Source organism: Aplidium turbinatum, chromosome 11, assembly GCF_918807975.1.
Source record: "Aplidium turbinatum chromosome 11, kaAplTurb1.1, whole genome shotgun sequence".
In the NCBI taxonomy this organism is placed as follows: domain Eukaryota; kingdom Metazoa; phylum Chordata; class Ascidiacea; order Aplousobranchia; family Polyclinidae; genus Aplidium; species Aplidium turbinatum.
The window spans coordinates 6,101,375-6,116,176 of NC_137482.1; the positions used below are offsets into that span (position 1 = coordinate 6,101,375).

At 36.8% G+C, this 14,802-nt stretch overlaps 1 protein-coding gene across 1 annotated transcript; it reads right to left on the reverse strand.

Moving 5' to 3' along the window:
• Window positions 1-2,583: 2,583 nt before the first annotated feature.
• LOC145779942 (cationic amino acid transporter 4-like) lies at window positions 2,584-14,454 on the reverse strand. Its single transcript, XM_082591632.1, has 11 exons — window positions 14,372-14,454; window positions 13,112-13,288; window positions 11,531-11,675; window positions 10,849-11,060; window positions 10,367-10,532; window positions 9,891-10,188; window positions 8,715-8,881; window positions 5,455-5,938; window positions 4,363-4,471; window positions 3,455-3,553; window positions 2,584-2,979 (listed from the first exon to the last, which is right to left on the reverse strand). The coding sequence occupies exons 1-10, from the start codon at window positions 14,451-14,453 to the stop codon at window positions 3,477-3,479; spliced, it is 1,917 nt and encodes a 638-aa protein (XP_082447758.1). The 5' UTR covers window position 14,454; the 3' UTR covers window positions 2,584-2,979; window positions 3,455-3,476.
• Between the last annotated feature and the right edge of the window lie 348 nt (window positions 14,455-14,802).

Sequence of the window (14,802 nt, forward strand, 5' to 3'; positions counted from 1 at the left end):
GATATCATCGCGAAGGATCAAATAGCTGCGAAAATCACTTCAAGCAATTCTTTGGGGTGATTTTCATTATGCAAACCAAGGTGAACCTCAATATACATATTTTTATGCCAAACGATAAAAATCGTTCTTTCTTTTTTTCAAGGATAAGGAAAACGATCCGTATAAAATATAATTCAATTCGACATATTTTCCTTATTTTGTCAGATAGCCTATGCATTTTGTGTAACATTGCTTTAGAAAAATTGCTGAGTATCGTATAGCGTTTGAGATGCAGTCAGAGAATACAACTCTATGGTTGATGGCGTTATTACAAAAGCCAACCTTTTGTCACGGAAATGTATACAAAAACAAAAGGGCACAAAAGCGCTGACTGATAGATTACGTTACGATACGTTACAAAAACGAGGCATTGATTTCAGATTCTTTCAACCCAACAAACAACTTTGCTCCAAATGACACAAACGTCCAAATTTATGGAGAAAAAGATATAGCCCTACACCGTTTTGTGAAAATAAGCTTTTGAAGACCAACATTTGAACGAAAAGTTTGAAATTATTGAGTTGGTCGTAATAGTGTTTCTGCTGAGATATATCAAAACTTTTCAATCCTCGTATAAAAAAATAATTTTGTAATCTCTCAAGCAACTGCAAAATTACCATTTAGGTAAAGATTCAGTGATGACTGATGATACAATATGCACAATGCTTGTCAAAGCACAATAATTTAGCTGCGTCTGTTTTTCCACAAAAGCCAAGCAGTTTAGATAGTTTGTGTCAAGTTCTTTTCAGTATCTTTCAATCTCTCGTTTTCATAAAACATTTTCACAACATCCATAAATATTCATGTGAATATAAGTGCACAGGTACATGCAAAAGTTTATTGGCGGGTCAAGAACGCACTCCTTGCTTTCCGACAAGAAATCAAGAAACTTACCACATCAGTCTGTTTGTTTTATGAGATAAACAGAGTTTTGTCAAGAACTTTCCTACTGCTTCTTGTTATAAGTTAGAAACAAAATGTATTCGCCATAGAAAACAACGTAAAATTACATTTTTTTCAGCATAGCTTATCGGATACTCTCTGATAATTTCAAAGCAACTCAGATGTAATTAAAAGATTAATCAAAGCAACTCAAAACTCGAGTTTGCAAACAAAAGGCGGAATCATTATGGTTGAATGGTTTACAACAAAACCAAATCATGAGATATCTGCGTCGCAGTTCCACGCACGGCGGCGCTCAGTAATCCTATTAATCCGTATAATTTGAAAACAAAAGGGCTAGCTAGTAGCTAGCTAAAATATCAGAGTATGTTATGAAAATCATGTAATATCTTTAAAACTATAGACAATAGCAACGTCATTTAAAGCGGAATAAATACTTGAATAATTTTTAGGAAAAGACAAGAAATTTCAAAGCTGTGGATCGCGTAGTTCTTTAATGATATTGCTTTGAAAAGTACCAAGTCACCACCGACCCCCCTCCACAGCAAATAGGGTTAAAACAAGAATTTGAACGCTATTTCCCAGACTTGAGTGACACCGACTTCCAGAATGGAAGATGACAAGAAATCCCTTTCGTGTTAACGAAGACATTCTTCCCGATGGTTTGCAAGAGGAATTCTTGGAAATAAAGTGTAACTCCACTGCAAAAGACGATTATGAAGCAATGCCACTAACTGATTTTTGGGTTAAATATTTGCACATATACAAGGGAGTGGGTAGCGTGGCGATACGCACACTTCTTTCGTTTTCGTCCACTTATCTGTACGAAAGTGGCTTTTCTACACTTTTGAACATAAAAACAAAACTTCGAAACAAACTTATTGATTGTGAAGCCGATCTGAGGCATTATCAGCTACAAAGCCTCGAATTAAACTTTTGGTTTCCGAAAAACAATTACATCCCTCACATTGATGAAAGCTAAATATAAATTCCTGCAGTCATTACACTTTAATGTTTGCTAACTTTGTAGTTTGGTGGGACGCAAGTTTGGATGGCACGTCAAAGGGGGGCACGGCTCAAAAAGTTTAAGAACCCCTGGTCTATACTCTAGAAGTTGAATTTTCATTTTGCATGTTTAGTTGATTTCAACAACATGGTCATGTGTTTTGCCATGCTAGACAGGTAGTCACTACCTGGTCTAGCTCCCTGAAGAAATCAGTCGTATCTGATTGACGAAACGTCGGAATAAAAGCAAATTGTCACTGTGTACATCTGGCGATAGATAGTTTAGTTTAATTTGCACCAATAGAACACCTCATATTATTTAATGAAATGCCTGGTGAACAGCCTCATTCAATTTTCAGAAATATCTTGTACTTGGCTTCCAGCGTATAAAGAACACACGCCAGACTGTTTTGAATCAAGCAGACTTAGTTGCTACACATCAACAACTGTCATTTTAAATTATATGATCACTAAGCAATAGCCTACACTTTTAGAAAAAAACGATTTTCTACTCCATTATATTGTCAATTCATTTAGTACTTTATTTCGCAATAACAAAAAACAGACAAATTGATTGTCACGTACAAACGAAATAACAATAATTTACAAACGAATATATTCGTGATTATTGGCCATGATGTTTGCTCGAATACACAGCGAAAATAAATAACTCTTTTTGACTTGAGCTACATTGGAGTGTTTGCATAGCCGAGTGGTGAGAGCAGTGGTTCGACGTTTGAACGACCGCAGGTTTGACACCACTTAAGAACATTTGGATGTGTTTTGGCAAGACTCTTAAAGGCGTGCGGTTGATTGCAGAGTGGAGCCCCTTTCGACTGTAGCCCTTGATTTCTCTTATGATTGTTAGTAACAGTACGTTGCTGTAGAAAGAAATGTCTTCGGCTCTTCTTAGGGCTATGCTTACTGAACTGAACATTAGAGTGTGGCATCAGCAACGTCACATCCGAGTGACGTCATCATTTCTCATTTCCTCAACGGTTCACGTCACCAAAGTCTTTTGCAGTTGTTTATCTAAAGTTTACAACATCTGTTTCAAATACATTTGCATCATATTACCATCAAACGTATTTGGTAACTTGAAATACTTATAGTAACTTGTAATCGCTACCACGCCGATGCAAATGTCATAAGTTACAACGATATCTGTTGTGTTTTTCTACCGGAATTTTATCACAAACAATTCGGAAATCAATCGGGTGATTTTGGTTTTGAAATTGGATACTTTGATTCATAACCAAAAGCTTTCTTAGGTTTCTTAAAGATGCAAAGCTACTCTGCATTATATTTTCACTACTGTTTCAAAAACCACATTAATTGATGATAAGTTACTATTCGGGACAACGGTTATTTGATTGTATCTTTCTTAAAAATGTGTTTTTCTGTCAATAAAACAAAATTAAAACTCGACTAAACTATTAGCTAACTCGATAATTATTGATTAACTAAATTAATTTGATAAGTGTATTATTAGCAATTACAAAATCACCTTTAACCTTCAATTTCAACAGTCACTCAATACTTTCCACTTCGGTGTTAGTTTTTGCTTTGCTGTTTCGATAGCCATATGTGAAATAAATAACTAAACCTAAAAGAATAATGATTCGTTAGTGCAGTTGTCTAAATAAAAACGACAAAGGGTCTATCTCTTACTGTACATCCTCAAAGTGAAAAATTAGAAAATGCAATGGGTATGTATTTGTCTTCAGAGCGTAGAGTTAGGCTATTCGTTTGCTCTTTGTTGCATAGTTTACGTTCCCCGTAACCATTTTTTAATTACATTACCTACATTTACAACACTCATTATATTATTTTGATTTTTGGGTAAAACTTTTATACATTTAACTTTATCCCCGTAAGGACAATCGAAAGGGCGTTATTGCTTCGACACCTATCCAGAAATAAAGGGGGCGATCGCCTCAATCCCTTTCCAGAATACCAATATTCAGAACACATGCCTGTATCTTTGGCAAGGCACCAAATGACATGCTTAAACGTGTACGACTGTATGTGAGGGAAAGATTTTTACTTTCACATCTAGGCTACTCTATCCCAATCTTCGACGATAAGGCAACAGTCTGCTACAACACAAACAGACTCGAAAATCAATAACAAACTCAACAGGAGCTCACAACTTGTTTTTAATCTACAGTAGGTTGTCAGGCCTATAGTTATTTTATGCCTGCTTATGGAAGGGAAGGCCTTTGTCTGTTGTATCCAACGACCAGTCACCTAGTGTGATAGAAAATAAACCAAAAATATCAGACAACAAACGATAACTGCTTATTTGTTACAATTTTACCAAATATGTTTCAAAAAACATTGAATGCCTCCTGGACCGGCAGTTGTCCTTAGTAGCCTACAGTGATTACGGATTTTTGAATGAAAAGCACTCACCTATGACTATCCACACAGCAAATCGGATCCAGGTCTCTGGATTCAACTTAAGCATAAGCGCAATATTTATGACAACACTTATGTATGGAATGTATGGAACTAGTGGAACCTGAAAGTAAACAATCAATATGAACACAAAAATTCGAACAATGTTAAAGATATTTTGCTTTAAACAGAAAATTACTGTTAGTTTCGTTTCAAAGTAAGAATATTTTCACATTATTGCCACCTCGTGTTCATAGATTTTTATTTTTTGAACTTTACTTCGGCTAAAAAGTAAAGCTTTAACATTTTAGTTTGGTGTAAATTGGAGTTTGTTTGCTTGAAATTTCCAGGATTTAAACAATTTTTTTAATTTAAGCACACACATCGGTGGCTGGATGTATAAGCTACCAAAACATTATTAAAAGCTTGGATCATTAGATACAAAAAAATAATTTCTTTGTATTACTATTTCTTGTTTAGTTCCAGGTCTTCGGAATATTATTGATAGCGTGCAGCAGTGTTGGATCAATTACAATTGTAATCGAATGTAATTAATTACACATGTTCATGTGATTGTAACCATAAATAAAATTGAGACTTTGTGTTGTTGTGTAATGTAATTGTAATTTTAAAACTTTGTACCAAATTGCAATTACATTTAGGTCTAACTGCAACATCAGCCCCAGAAGAAAGGCTTTTTTGCTACAGCTGGTAACTTTTATACCGCAAAAAAGAACTTGCTGGGTAGGCTACAAACAATTCTCGCAACCTAATCTTTATCCAGTGCAATTCCACTGTCTTTGATATAATCAAACTATAAAAAATCAATGATAATCATAAATATTGAAACATTTAATTTCTGTACTTAAAACGTATAATTAATTACATGAGGAGCTAATTGTAATTTAAAAACTTCAAAACAATGTGATGGTTATGCAATTAAAATTTTGATGATGTAGTTTTAATGTAATTGAACATGAAATTATGTAGTTGGTCCAACTCTGGTGTAGGCTACAAACTGGTACATGCTTCCACAACATAGCACGGCTACTAATTTAACGTTACATGCAATTGATGATAGTATAGGCTACTGCAAATCCTACTAACCTGAAATGTTTTTACAGAGTCATCTTGAGCAAAAAATGAGATAAAGCATATGCAGCAAAACGCTGCAACGATAAACGGTAACAGCAACAGCAAAAACCAAGCACTTTCAAAATAACGATTCGCAAATAATAGCAGTGCTGTTGCTGAAGTGGAGCAAAATATGGCAATTAAAAGACTATAGAATGGCAGATATCCAGGCTCATACAGTTCAGTCCACTGAAATAAAAAACCTATTTTTGAGTACAACACAGTCTTTTTGATGGTACCACAATTTGATGGTAGCAGTGAAGTCTGTTCGCTGCTGCCACTACAATGAGGTTTTTCAGCAACGATAGTCGTCTCGTCCGCAGTTGTTCCGACCACTCTAGAGTTTGTGTTTGTAGCGTGTCTCTCTCTCAGCGAAGTATTTGGTTTGGAGTTATTTTCAACCGTTCTTTTTGTTTTCACTCCTTTTGTGATATCATATTCGTCCAAACGAATATAGCTGTAAAAAAAACATAAGCACTACAATTTTGTCCAACATTTTTCAACGAGAATAAATGCTTTGTGGGTCCGTGCCACTCCTTAGAATCAAGGTGGTTATAAAGGACCAGTGCATGGTGATAATTAAGCAAATGATTCTAATTTTAAAACCTTTTCAAGCAGGCAATGCAATAGCCTACTACTAAAAAAAATACTTGAAAATCTTATTTTTGGTTAAAGACCAAGTATGTTGAGATGAAATGTTGCCTTTCTCTATGCTCGAACATAAACAGCTGATTACAAACAAACATTGCATTAGTTCAAATCTTTTTCGTAAAAGTTGTTCACAAGTGAAGTGAAAGTTTAGATGATACACTTGACCATGCCTTGTAACTTGCAGGCCTAACAAAAAACTTATCAAATTTATACTCATCTAGGCGACTCATGGGTATCAATTAGGCTACTACTCCCGGACAGCAAAATCCGTCATTTTGCTGTCTGGGCTGCTCTATTTGTGCTTTTGCGACAGCCAAACGAAGCAACTCTCTATAAAATGAGGTCAACAAACTTGCTGCGCAAAATTTTCATCTGAGACTCCTTACTAGACCTTAAAGGTGCACTGCAACGAAAATACATGGCTTTTGTATTTGTAGATCTTTCTGAAATAAAACGTTTTTCAACAATTTTTTTATTTTTTGTGTTACCATAATTAAAAAACCTAAAAAAACCTTTCTTGAATTGAATGATTCTGATTGGTCAAAAATTTTGATGACGTCATTGGCTGGCAAAGTCGCATCCAAGGTATACTGTTTTGCATGCAAACACAAGGAACAAATCGCGTAGGCTACCGAAACAGCGAACAATTTTGTGCTAAGGGAGTTTTTACGCCCTTAAAATGGTGGCTTCTTGTATGACTCCCGATTGTACTAACCGGGGAATCGTCAAAGGGGTATCCTTTCATCATTTACCTCTGAATAATGACAACAAGCTGCAGAAATGGATCTCGGCGATGAAACTCAAAAACCCACCTGTAAATAAGCACTGCCGTGTGTGCAGCAATCATTTTCTGGCCAGCAATTACCAACGTGATCTACAGGCAGAGCTATAAGGCACCAAGTCCAGACACCTGCTCATCCCTGAAGCTGTTTCTTCTGTCTTTGATTTTTCAAGATATGTGAAAGCCACTGTCAATGCAGTACCTACAAAACTCGATCGACCTAGGTACAGGTCTGTGAGTACGATCGGGCGTTTGGATCGAATAGCAAAGCGAGAAAACAACAAGACTTTGAAACAGGTCAGTAGGACAGTAAAACATTGGCAGGATAGGCAACTCTGAATACATAGGCTACGTTTAGTTGATATAAACCACTTGGTTCAAGCAAATTATTTTCCTGCATTTTTTTCAATGCAAATTTTCCATCCGACTGCTGTCCGAACTGGTGTTGTCAGAGCACGAATCAGAATGATGTTCTTCGCTGTCGAGTCGCCGTCTTTTTGGTTCAAAGAGAAATCCTTGTCTTGTTTTAGACATCTTGTTTGTGCTGATCTTTTATTACTCAATATACAATGACCTATGCCAGTGCTACTCAAACTTTTTTATGCCGTGTACCGGCTGAGCACCTTCCATCACTTGGCGTCCCGGTCAATTTGCGAAAAAAAGACAAGAGCAAAGTCATTATTACTTTTGTAACAAACACACAAAAAAACAAGTAAAAAAACACTTTTATTAATGGTCTTTCGAATTTTGATGCGAAGGGTGCGCTTGGTTGTTTTTCCTATTTGTTTGTTATATCTCTATCCTGCATTGCGGGAAAGCGGACTTGAGGGCTATGCATCGGTGTACGCCTTCCGACGTACACCTGACCCACGCTGCAGCCGACTGCAATGTCTGTTTCCGGTTGTCTACTCTACTTATGACTTAAATTTTGTACTACCCATTACTCGAAATCGATCACTGGATAGAGGCAATTGTCGTAAAGTTTCTTGCCCAGAGAAACAACAGCAAGTGCAGGTGGCTGGAGTCGAACATGCAGGCTCTCGACTGCGATCCCAACGCGCTAACCACTCGACCACTGCTTTGCAACCAGCAAATCCAATTGCGGTTCAATGGAAGACAATGCTACTCAAAGAGGAGTATGGATATCCAACTCGTTTGTGTGTTTTCCCTTTAAACAGCTCATGGTAGAAAAGCCAGCTTTACATAGATATGGAGAAGAGAATGGAAGCAGTGTTTTAATAGCCATGGTACATGGCCATCGAACATTGCGATACTTTGTTGAAATAATGGATAACAATTACGAAATAACATTTCTTTGTGACGTAACTGGAAGTCGTCGTAGTAGCGGGCCAACAAACAGTCTATAGCTGGGAAAGCAGATTGAACATTATCGTTGTCTAAAAATTATTATATAGACGTTCTGATCAACATAAAACAAATTACTCAATTTACAATTTCTCCTAACTGACCGCGTACCAGCAGCCAAGTGCTCGCGTACCGGCACCGGTACGCGTATCGGCGTTTGAGTAGCACTGACCTATGCAACGTTTCTAAGGCAAATGCATGAAGCTGTTTACTTGGTTGCCCGCCGATGACGTCACAAGCCACATAGCGCCATCAGGTGGCCGATTTTCATTTGGCTATATCTCCCAAACAAAAAGGCATATCAAAATTTTTTTCCGAAAAATATGATACTTAAACACTAAAAAATCACCAAAAAATTTTTAATTTTTTATTTCAGGTCCCCTTTAATAAACCATGCATGTCTACGACTCTACATGAAAAGTATAGGTCTATTTACCTTGATATTTCGTTCGGGATATATCGAAGCTTTATGACGCAGATAGCAACAAACGTACATGCCATCAGTTGACCAACTGCAATCATCTCAACTAAAGTGGTCAAGCTAAACACGACAGCCATCACTGCGCTTATGAAAGCAACTATCACGGTCGACACATATGGAACCTGAATTTGTGTCAAGAAATTAGTGTTAGTATGGAAAATAGAATACATGCAGTTAAAAAGCACGTAGCTACGTCTAAAAAAATTTCAAATAATAACTGAAAACTTCAACAGAAACAAAAACAAGCCAATGGATTGAGAAAGAAGATATTATCACGTCACCTAAAAGTTTTGACTTTTTTTAGGCGTAGCGTCTTGCCTTCTAACTCTAATTTCAAAACCTCAACAGAAATGATGTAACTAAAATCTTAACATGAATTATTCGACTTAAACACAAGTCAATCGACAGAGGGAGAAGATGCTATCACGTGACGTTGATATTGCAAGGCTGAAAAACATTGACATTGTAGGCTAGGCTACTAGGCAGTTTATCTTTGACAGAAAGCTGCTCAAAAACAATGTTCAACTTAAATCACCAAAACACATTAGTTGAGACCTCCGAACTGAGTAACAAAAATACAGTAGCTGTATGTTGTTTATCACATTTAAACCAATTAGAATTACCAAAGATCACATCTCGCCTTCACAATGTATGCTTACCAAATTACCGGATGCACAAAAGATACAAGTGATCAGAAATTTGAAAATAAAATTTTCACATAAAAAAAGAAGAAAATCTTAAAATTACTAGAAATTTCTTCTTTCAGAAATGACTCAATTTTATTGATTCGCTTATTCACAGCTCAAGGATTTATGATTGTGTATGTGGCAATGGAAACCTCGAAGCAGAGCAAAGTCATAGAGCCAAACTCTAAATGGTTTTTGAGTTGTTCAACAAACATAAGCAGTGGTTGGCTCAGACCTTGAGTAACATACTTGACAAACTAAGTAATTTTGAAACAACCAACTCGCTAAGAAAAGATCATGATCTTTCCAACTAGGGCAACCTTGGTCTGCAAACAGCCAACACTACAATCAAAAAGAATAGTTAGCTTAATTAGTCAAACTAGAGCCTGTATGTGCCTCAACATAAAACATTTCAAAAAAATATTTAAGTCAGATTGGTTATAACCTTTGTCGTCGGATGGACGGTTGTTAAAAAATTCCAAAGTAGACCATCTCTTGCCATCGCCAGCAAGTACCTTGGAATGACAAAAAGTATAGACAGAAGACTAGTCAGCATGGCAGCTAGAGCACCAACAGAAACCACGTATTTTGCCCAATACCACCCTCGCAATTCATACGCGCTTGGAAATGGAGTGGATGCTGATACATCGTACCAAGGGACCATCAGTGTCAAGGCTGCAGAGCCGCCGACGAACGTGAAGACAACAAATGAAATGGAAATCAGCAATGACAAAGGAATATCCCTGAAAAACGTTTTGTCAAGATGATGAAGTTATTCTGTAGGTCATATTGTATAAATCAATAAAGGAAAACACTGAGACAAGGTCATTGTTTTTTTGATTTGTCAAATGATTGTCAAATTTCTTTTCCACTGCCTTTCATACAAACAAACCTTTTTTTTTAAATACAATAATTGTCTACCTTCCAGCATTAATCGCTTCTTCTGTAGCGGAGGCTACAACTTCGTAACCCACATAAGAATATACGAGAGTTGTGGCGCCACTGATCATGCCTTCCCAGCCGTACGGAAAGAACCCCCCTTTGACGTTGACCCAATTATTCCAGTCCGCGAGAATCGTTCCAGTAACTTTCAAAACAAAATACATGACTACAGCTAACCCAGACAGCAAAATCTGTCATTTTTACATTGATTCAACGTCTGCAGGAGTTGAATCAAGCTAAAATTGAAAGATTTTGCTGTATGGGTAATCTTAATTGTTGCAAAGGCTCAAGTCAACTACCCTACACAACCACTTAAAAACTTTTGTGTGATAGTTATATAACATTTGAAAAAGGAACTCAATTTTTGGAGACCTTTGACCTACAGCATTTGCTACTACTAGTAGGCTACTTTGGGCGGCTAATACATAATAATTTATACAGTAAAGGTATCCTACACTTACTGATAATGAAAGCGATGACGAAGACGTTCACGGTCGCTATGATGATGTTGATTTTCGATGACAACTTCGCTCCGCTAATCAGCACTGCTGTAAAAACTATAATAAAAGCTCCAGCAAGAAAGTCTGGATAGGTCCCAAAAAATCTTCCTTCCATCGGAAGATGGACTTCCAAGTATTTTTGTATGGCATTTCCACATAAACCATCGAGATACCTTAAAGAAAACTGCAGTTAATGAGAAAGGCTAGAAAATTGCTTTTAGTAAGTTTAAATCCTGGTACTCTGGTAATCATGGTAATCTCAGATGGATGTTCTATTTTACATAAATTTGTCCAAGATGGCTTGCTGGCAGCAGAGTCGTTTCACGACTTCAATACCGTAGTTTTTAAGCTTATTTTTTTGACAATATATTGCAGAAATGATGATTGTATTTAAGCCCGTTTGAAAGCAGGCTTATTTAAAAATCATAGAAAGGAAATGCCCAACATACCAAAAAATATGCTTTTTCCTCTTTGAAAATTTTTCTTAGTTGGCTGGAAATGAACCAAACGCGACAAACCCATTTCACAATGTTTTTCAATTAACAGTAAAAGATTTGACGTAGAAACACGGGAAGGATTAGTTGCAACAGAAGTCGCCAAAAAAAATCCGGAATACCAATTCAACCATAGGCTACTTTCATACCCGCTGCTTGTTTTGGCAATGGCCGATGCATAGATAACATGTTCAAACGCAACATTCCATCCAATCAAAAACGCCCAAAACTCCCCAATGCTTAAGTATGTGAATTGATACGCAGACCCAGCCACGGGAATTCGTGCAGCAAATTCTAACAATACAGTAGTTGGTTGGTTGGTTTTGAATCTTTATCCTCGGACTGACAAAGCCTTGATTGGTTATTCCTGGTAGTTTCGCATACTTGTAGAGGCTCTTGACACAGGGCCGGTTACCGAGATTGGCAGAGTGAAGTTTTCCGATTGTAGAAGTGTTGTTGCCGGGGAATTATTCCATTCACTAGGTGCCGCTGAATGGAGAGCAGTCCTGAAAATGCGTTGCTCAATCGTACACCCCGAGAGTCGAACTTGCGCGGTGTGATCTTGAGTGGGCGCAACCACTGAGCTAACGGGGCGGTATAGTGACTAGGGCCATTTTTATATGACCTTAAAAAATCAATAATATGACTTTATTTTTTGGAAAATATGACTTTATATGACTTTATGTGAAAATCTTTATTTTTACATGCGAACAACGTCACTCACGGAACTAAAGAGTAAAACATACGCAACATAACAGTAATACACATCCATTTTTATTTTAAACCACTGTTGTAGTACAGTTTCATGTAGTGTGGAATGTTGGAGTCTTTGAAGTTACGATTTGGACGTAAAAATGACTTTAGTAAGGAAAATGAGCGCTCCACAGACGCTGATGTGGGTTGACACTTCTGCAGTTTTGCATAAAGCGCTGGTGAAATGTCTTGTCTTTGTAGCTCCATAATTTGTTTCACATCGTTTTTGTCCAATCGCTTCTTGATGTAATTTTTGAGCTCAAGCGGATCTTTTCCGAAATCAAGGGCATTTAGATCAGCATGGTCCTCTTTGATGGTGTACGTACAACTTTCCATTTTGAGTATTAAGTTGACCTCAATGTGTGACCTCATAAAATATAGGTCTGTGACTATAAGTGTTATGTAGGCTAATCCTACAGTTTGCCTTCGTTCAATCAGAAATTGCCTTACTTTCTTAGTGCTTAATTGCTTCACCGCTTAAATTGGTATTTTTTATTTAAAGTATACAACGGTATGACTTTATATCTCAAAAATATGACTATATAACTTAAAAAGCTGATTTATGACCTAACCAGGAAAATATGACTTTATATGACTTCATAACTTTCTTAATATACCTCATAGGGATGCGGTTTTTGCATTAAAATTGATTTCACGACTTACTGATGCATAGAAAAAAATATGACTTTAATGACTTTAAATGGCCCTAGTGATAACTCTTCATACCAAACAGGCACAGCATGAGAACCTTATGCGCTTACGACATGTCGTTGACACAATCTTGACATCAGAAACCATTGTCATACAAACCTAAATACCTTTGTGTCGTCTCCGATCTGCGTAACAACTTGATAAAGAAAAGTTGCAGTTTTGTAATGAATGAGCAACTGTGTAAACCAAAGGCTCTAATGCAAACTAAATATTTTTGCTTCATATAAATGTTCAAAATATCTGAAGATGCTAACTTATTGTTTTACCTGCGTAGCACAATGCTGAAAGAATAGCTGCTACGGCGGCAAGTAGGTAGCTAATGACAATAGACGGTCCGGCTATATCCCTGGTCACTGTACCAGCCAGCACATACAAACCTGAACCCACCATGCCACTGATGGCTAAGAAAGTAAGATCGACCAAACCGAAGCATCGTAGCAGATCTGAAAAAGTTTTCGAAAGCGGTATAATTTTGTCCTTTTTATTTTTTTAATTTTTAACACATTGCCTAAGTTATTAAAATAGAAATATGCTGTGAAGAAAGGAACCTTCTTCCCGGCTATCAGCATAAGGCTGAGCAGTGAGCACTAACTTTAGTACAGCGAGCAGTTGCGATTCGCTAACCATAACGGTGTTGCTTCCACACTAGTCATTTAGACCATCCAATCAACTGTACAATATGTTGTTGCAATTATTGTAAGTTTCATTTTGTAAAGACTTTTGATCATATTATTTCAAAGATAATATAGCCTAATTTCGGAAGAGAGTTTATTTTTTTGTACCAAAGACAGGCAGGTTTGAAAGTAACGACTAGGTGTCACTATTCGATAGCGTTATTTGTAGCTTTCTAAATATCGAATGCCTATACCCATTACCCATTCCTTTTAAAAATAAATATCGAATGCGCGTTATTCACTGCTTTTTTATGCAAGCAACGAAATCATTATTGGTTTTTCACTAATCGATATTTAGGAGAACTGCTGAATCATTTTTGTTGTTCACTTACTTCGTCGTCATAACGAATTTACGAGATTTCGTTTTCGGATTACTATCCGACCTAGTCCCCTTCCGGTTTTCCAACTTTAAAGGATTAAGGAAAAATTCTGCGGCAACACAGTTCAGAAAAACCATGCCAGTGAGAGTCGTTAACAGTGTTGCCAACCTTGCGGTTTTCTCGCAAGTTTGGGCTTGTTTTTTTTTTCGAGTTTGCGTATTTTTGTTTAGTTTGCTGGTTGCTTGTTTTTTGGCCAGTCAAACTTTTTTTAAACTTGGCTCGATACTGTGAAGAATGACAGCAGAATGGAAGAAGAGCTGAAGGAGGTTGTGAAAAATCGAGAGTTGTGGAGAAAGAAGGTTTATAGAGTAACCGAAAATCGTAACCGAGTGAACAGATGATGATGATAAATCTTGACAATAAAATGTGACTCCTGCTTTGGTTGAAAGTTTACATGGTACTTCATCAGCCACAATGTAGGTCTACTTCACGTTTTAGTAGTCTATAAGATGCTGCAGGAGACAAAACTTACCCGTTCTTTGCATATCACTGGCAATGTCTTTTTTCCTCACTAAGTTCTTGAAAAATGTTGAACAATCCTTCGTGACAATCATATTTGGTCGTTGTGATCGCAAATCTCCTTAAAGTACGAATTCCAGTCGAATTTAATTAAAGATAATACAGTCAGTAAGTCGGCATAAATTTTATGATTCTTTATTTGATCTTCATTTGAAATCACGCTGTTATAAATTATAATTTAAGCTACAAAACCGAAGTGAAGAAGATCACAAGTGATCTTGAAGATCAAGATCGTGATCTTGATCTTGATCTTCAAGATCACTTTTTTTTTGGTGATCTTGATCTTGATCTAAGATCACTTTTTTTGTGTGATCTTGATCTTGAAGAACAATAAGATCAAGATCACTTTAAAATTGAAGTTTACTTACTAACTAGATAGAGGCA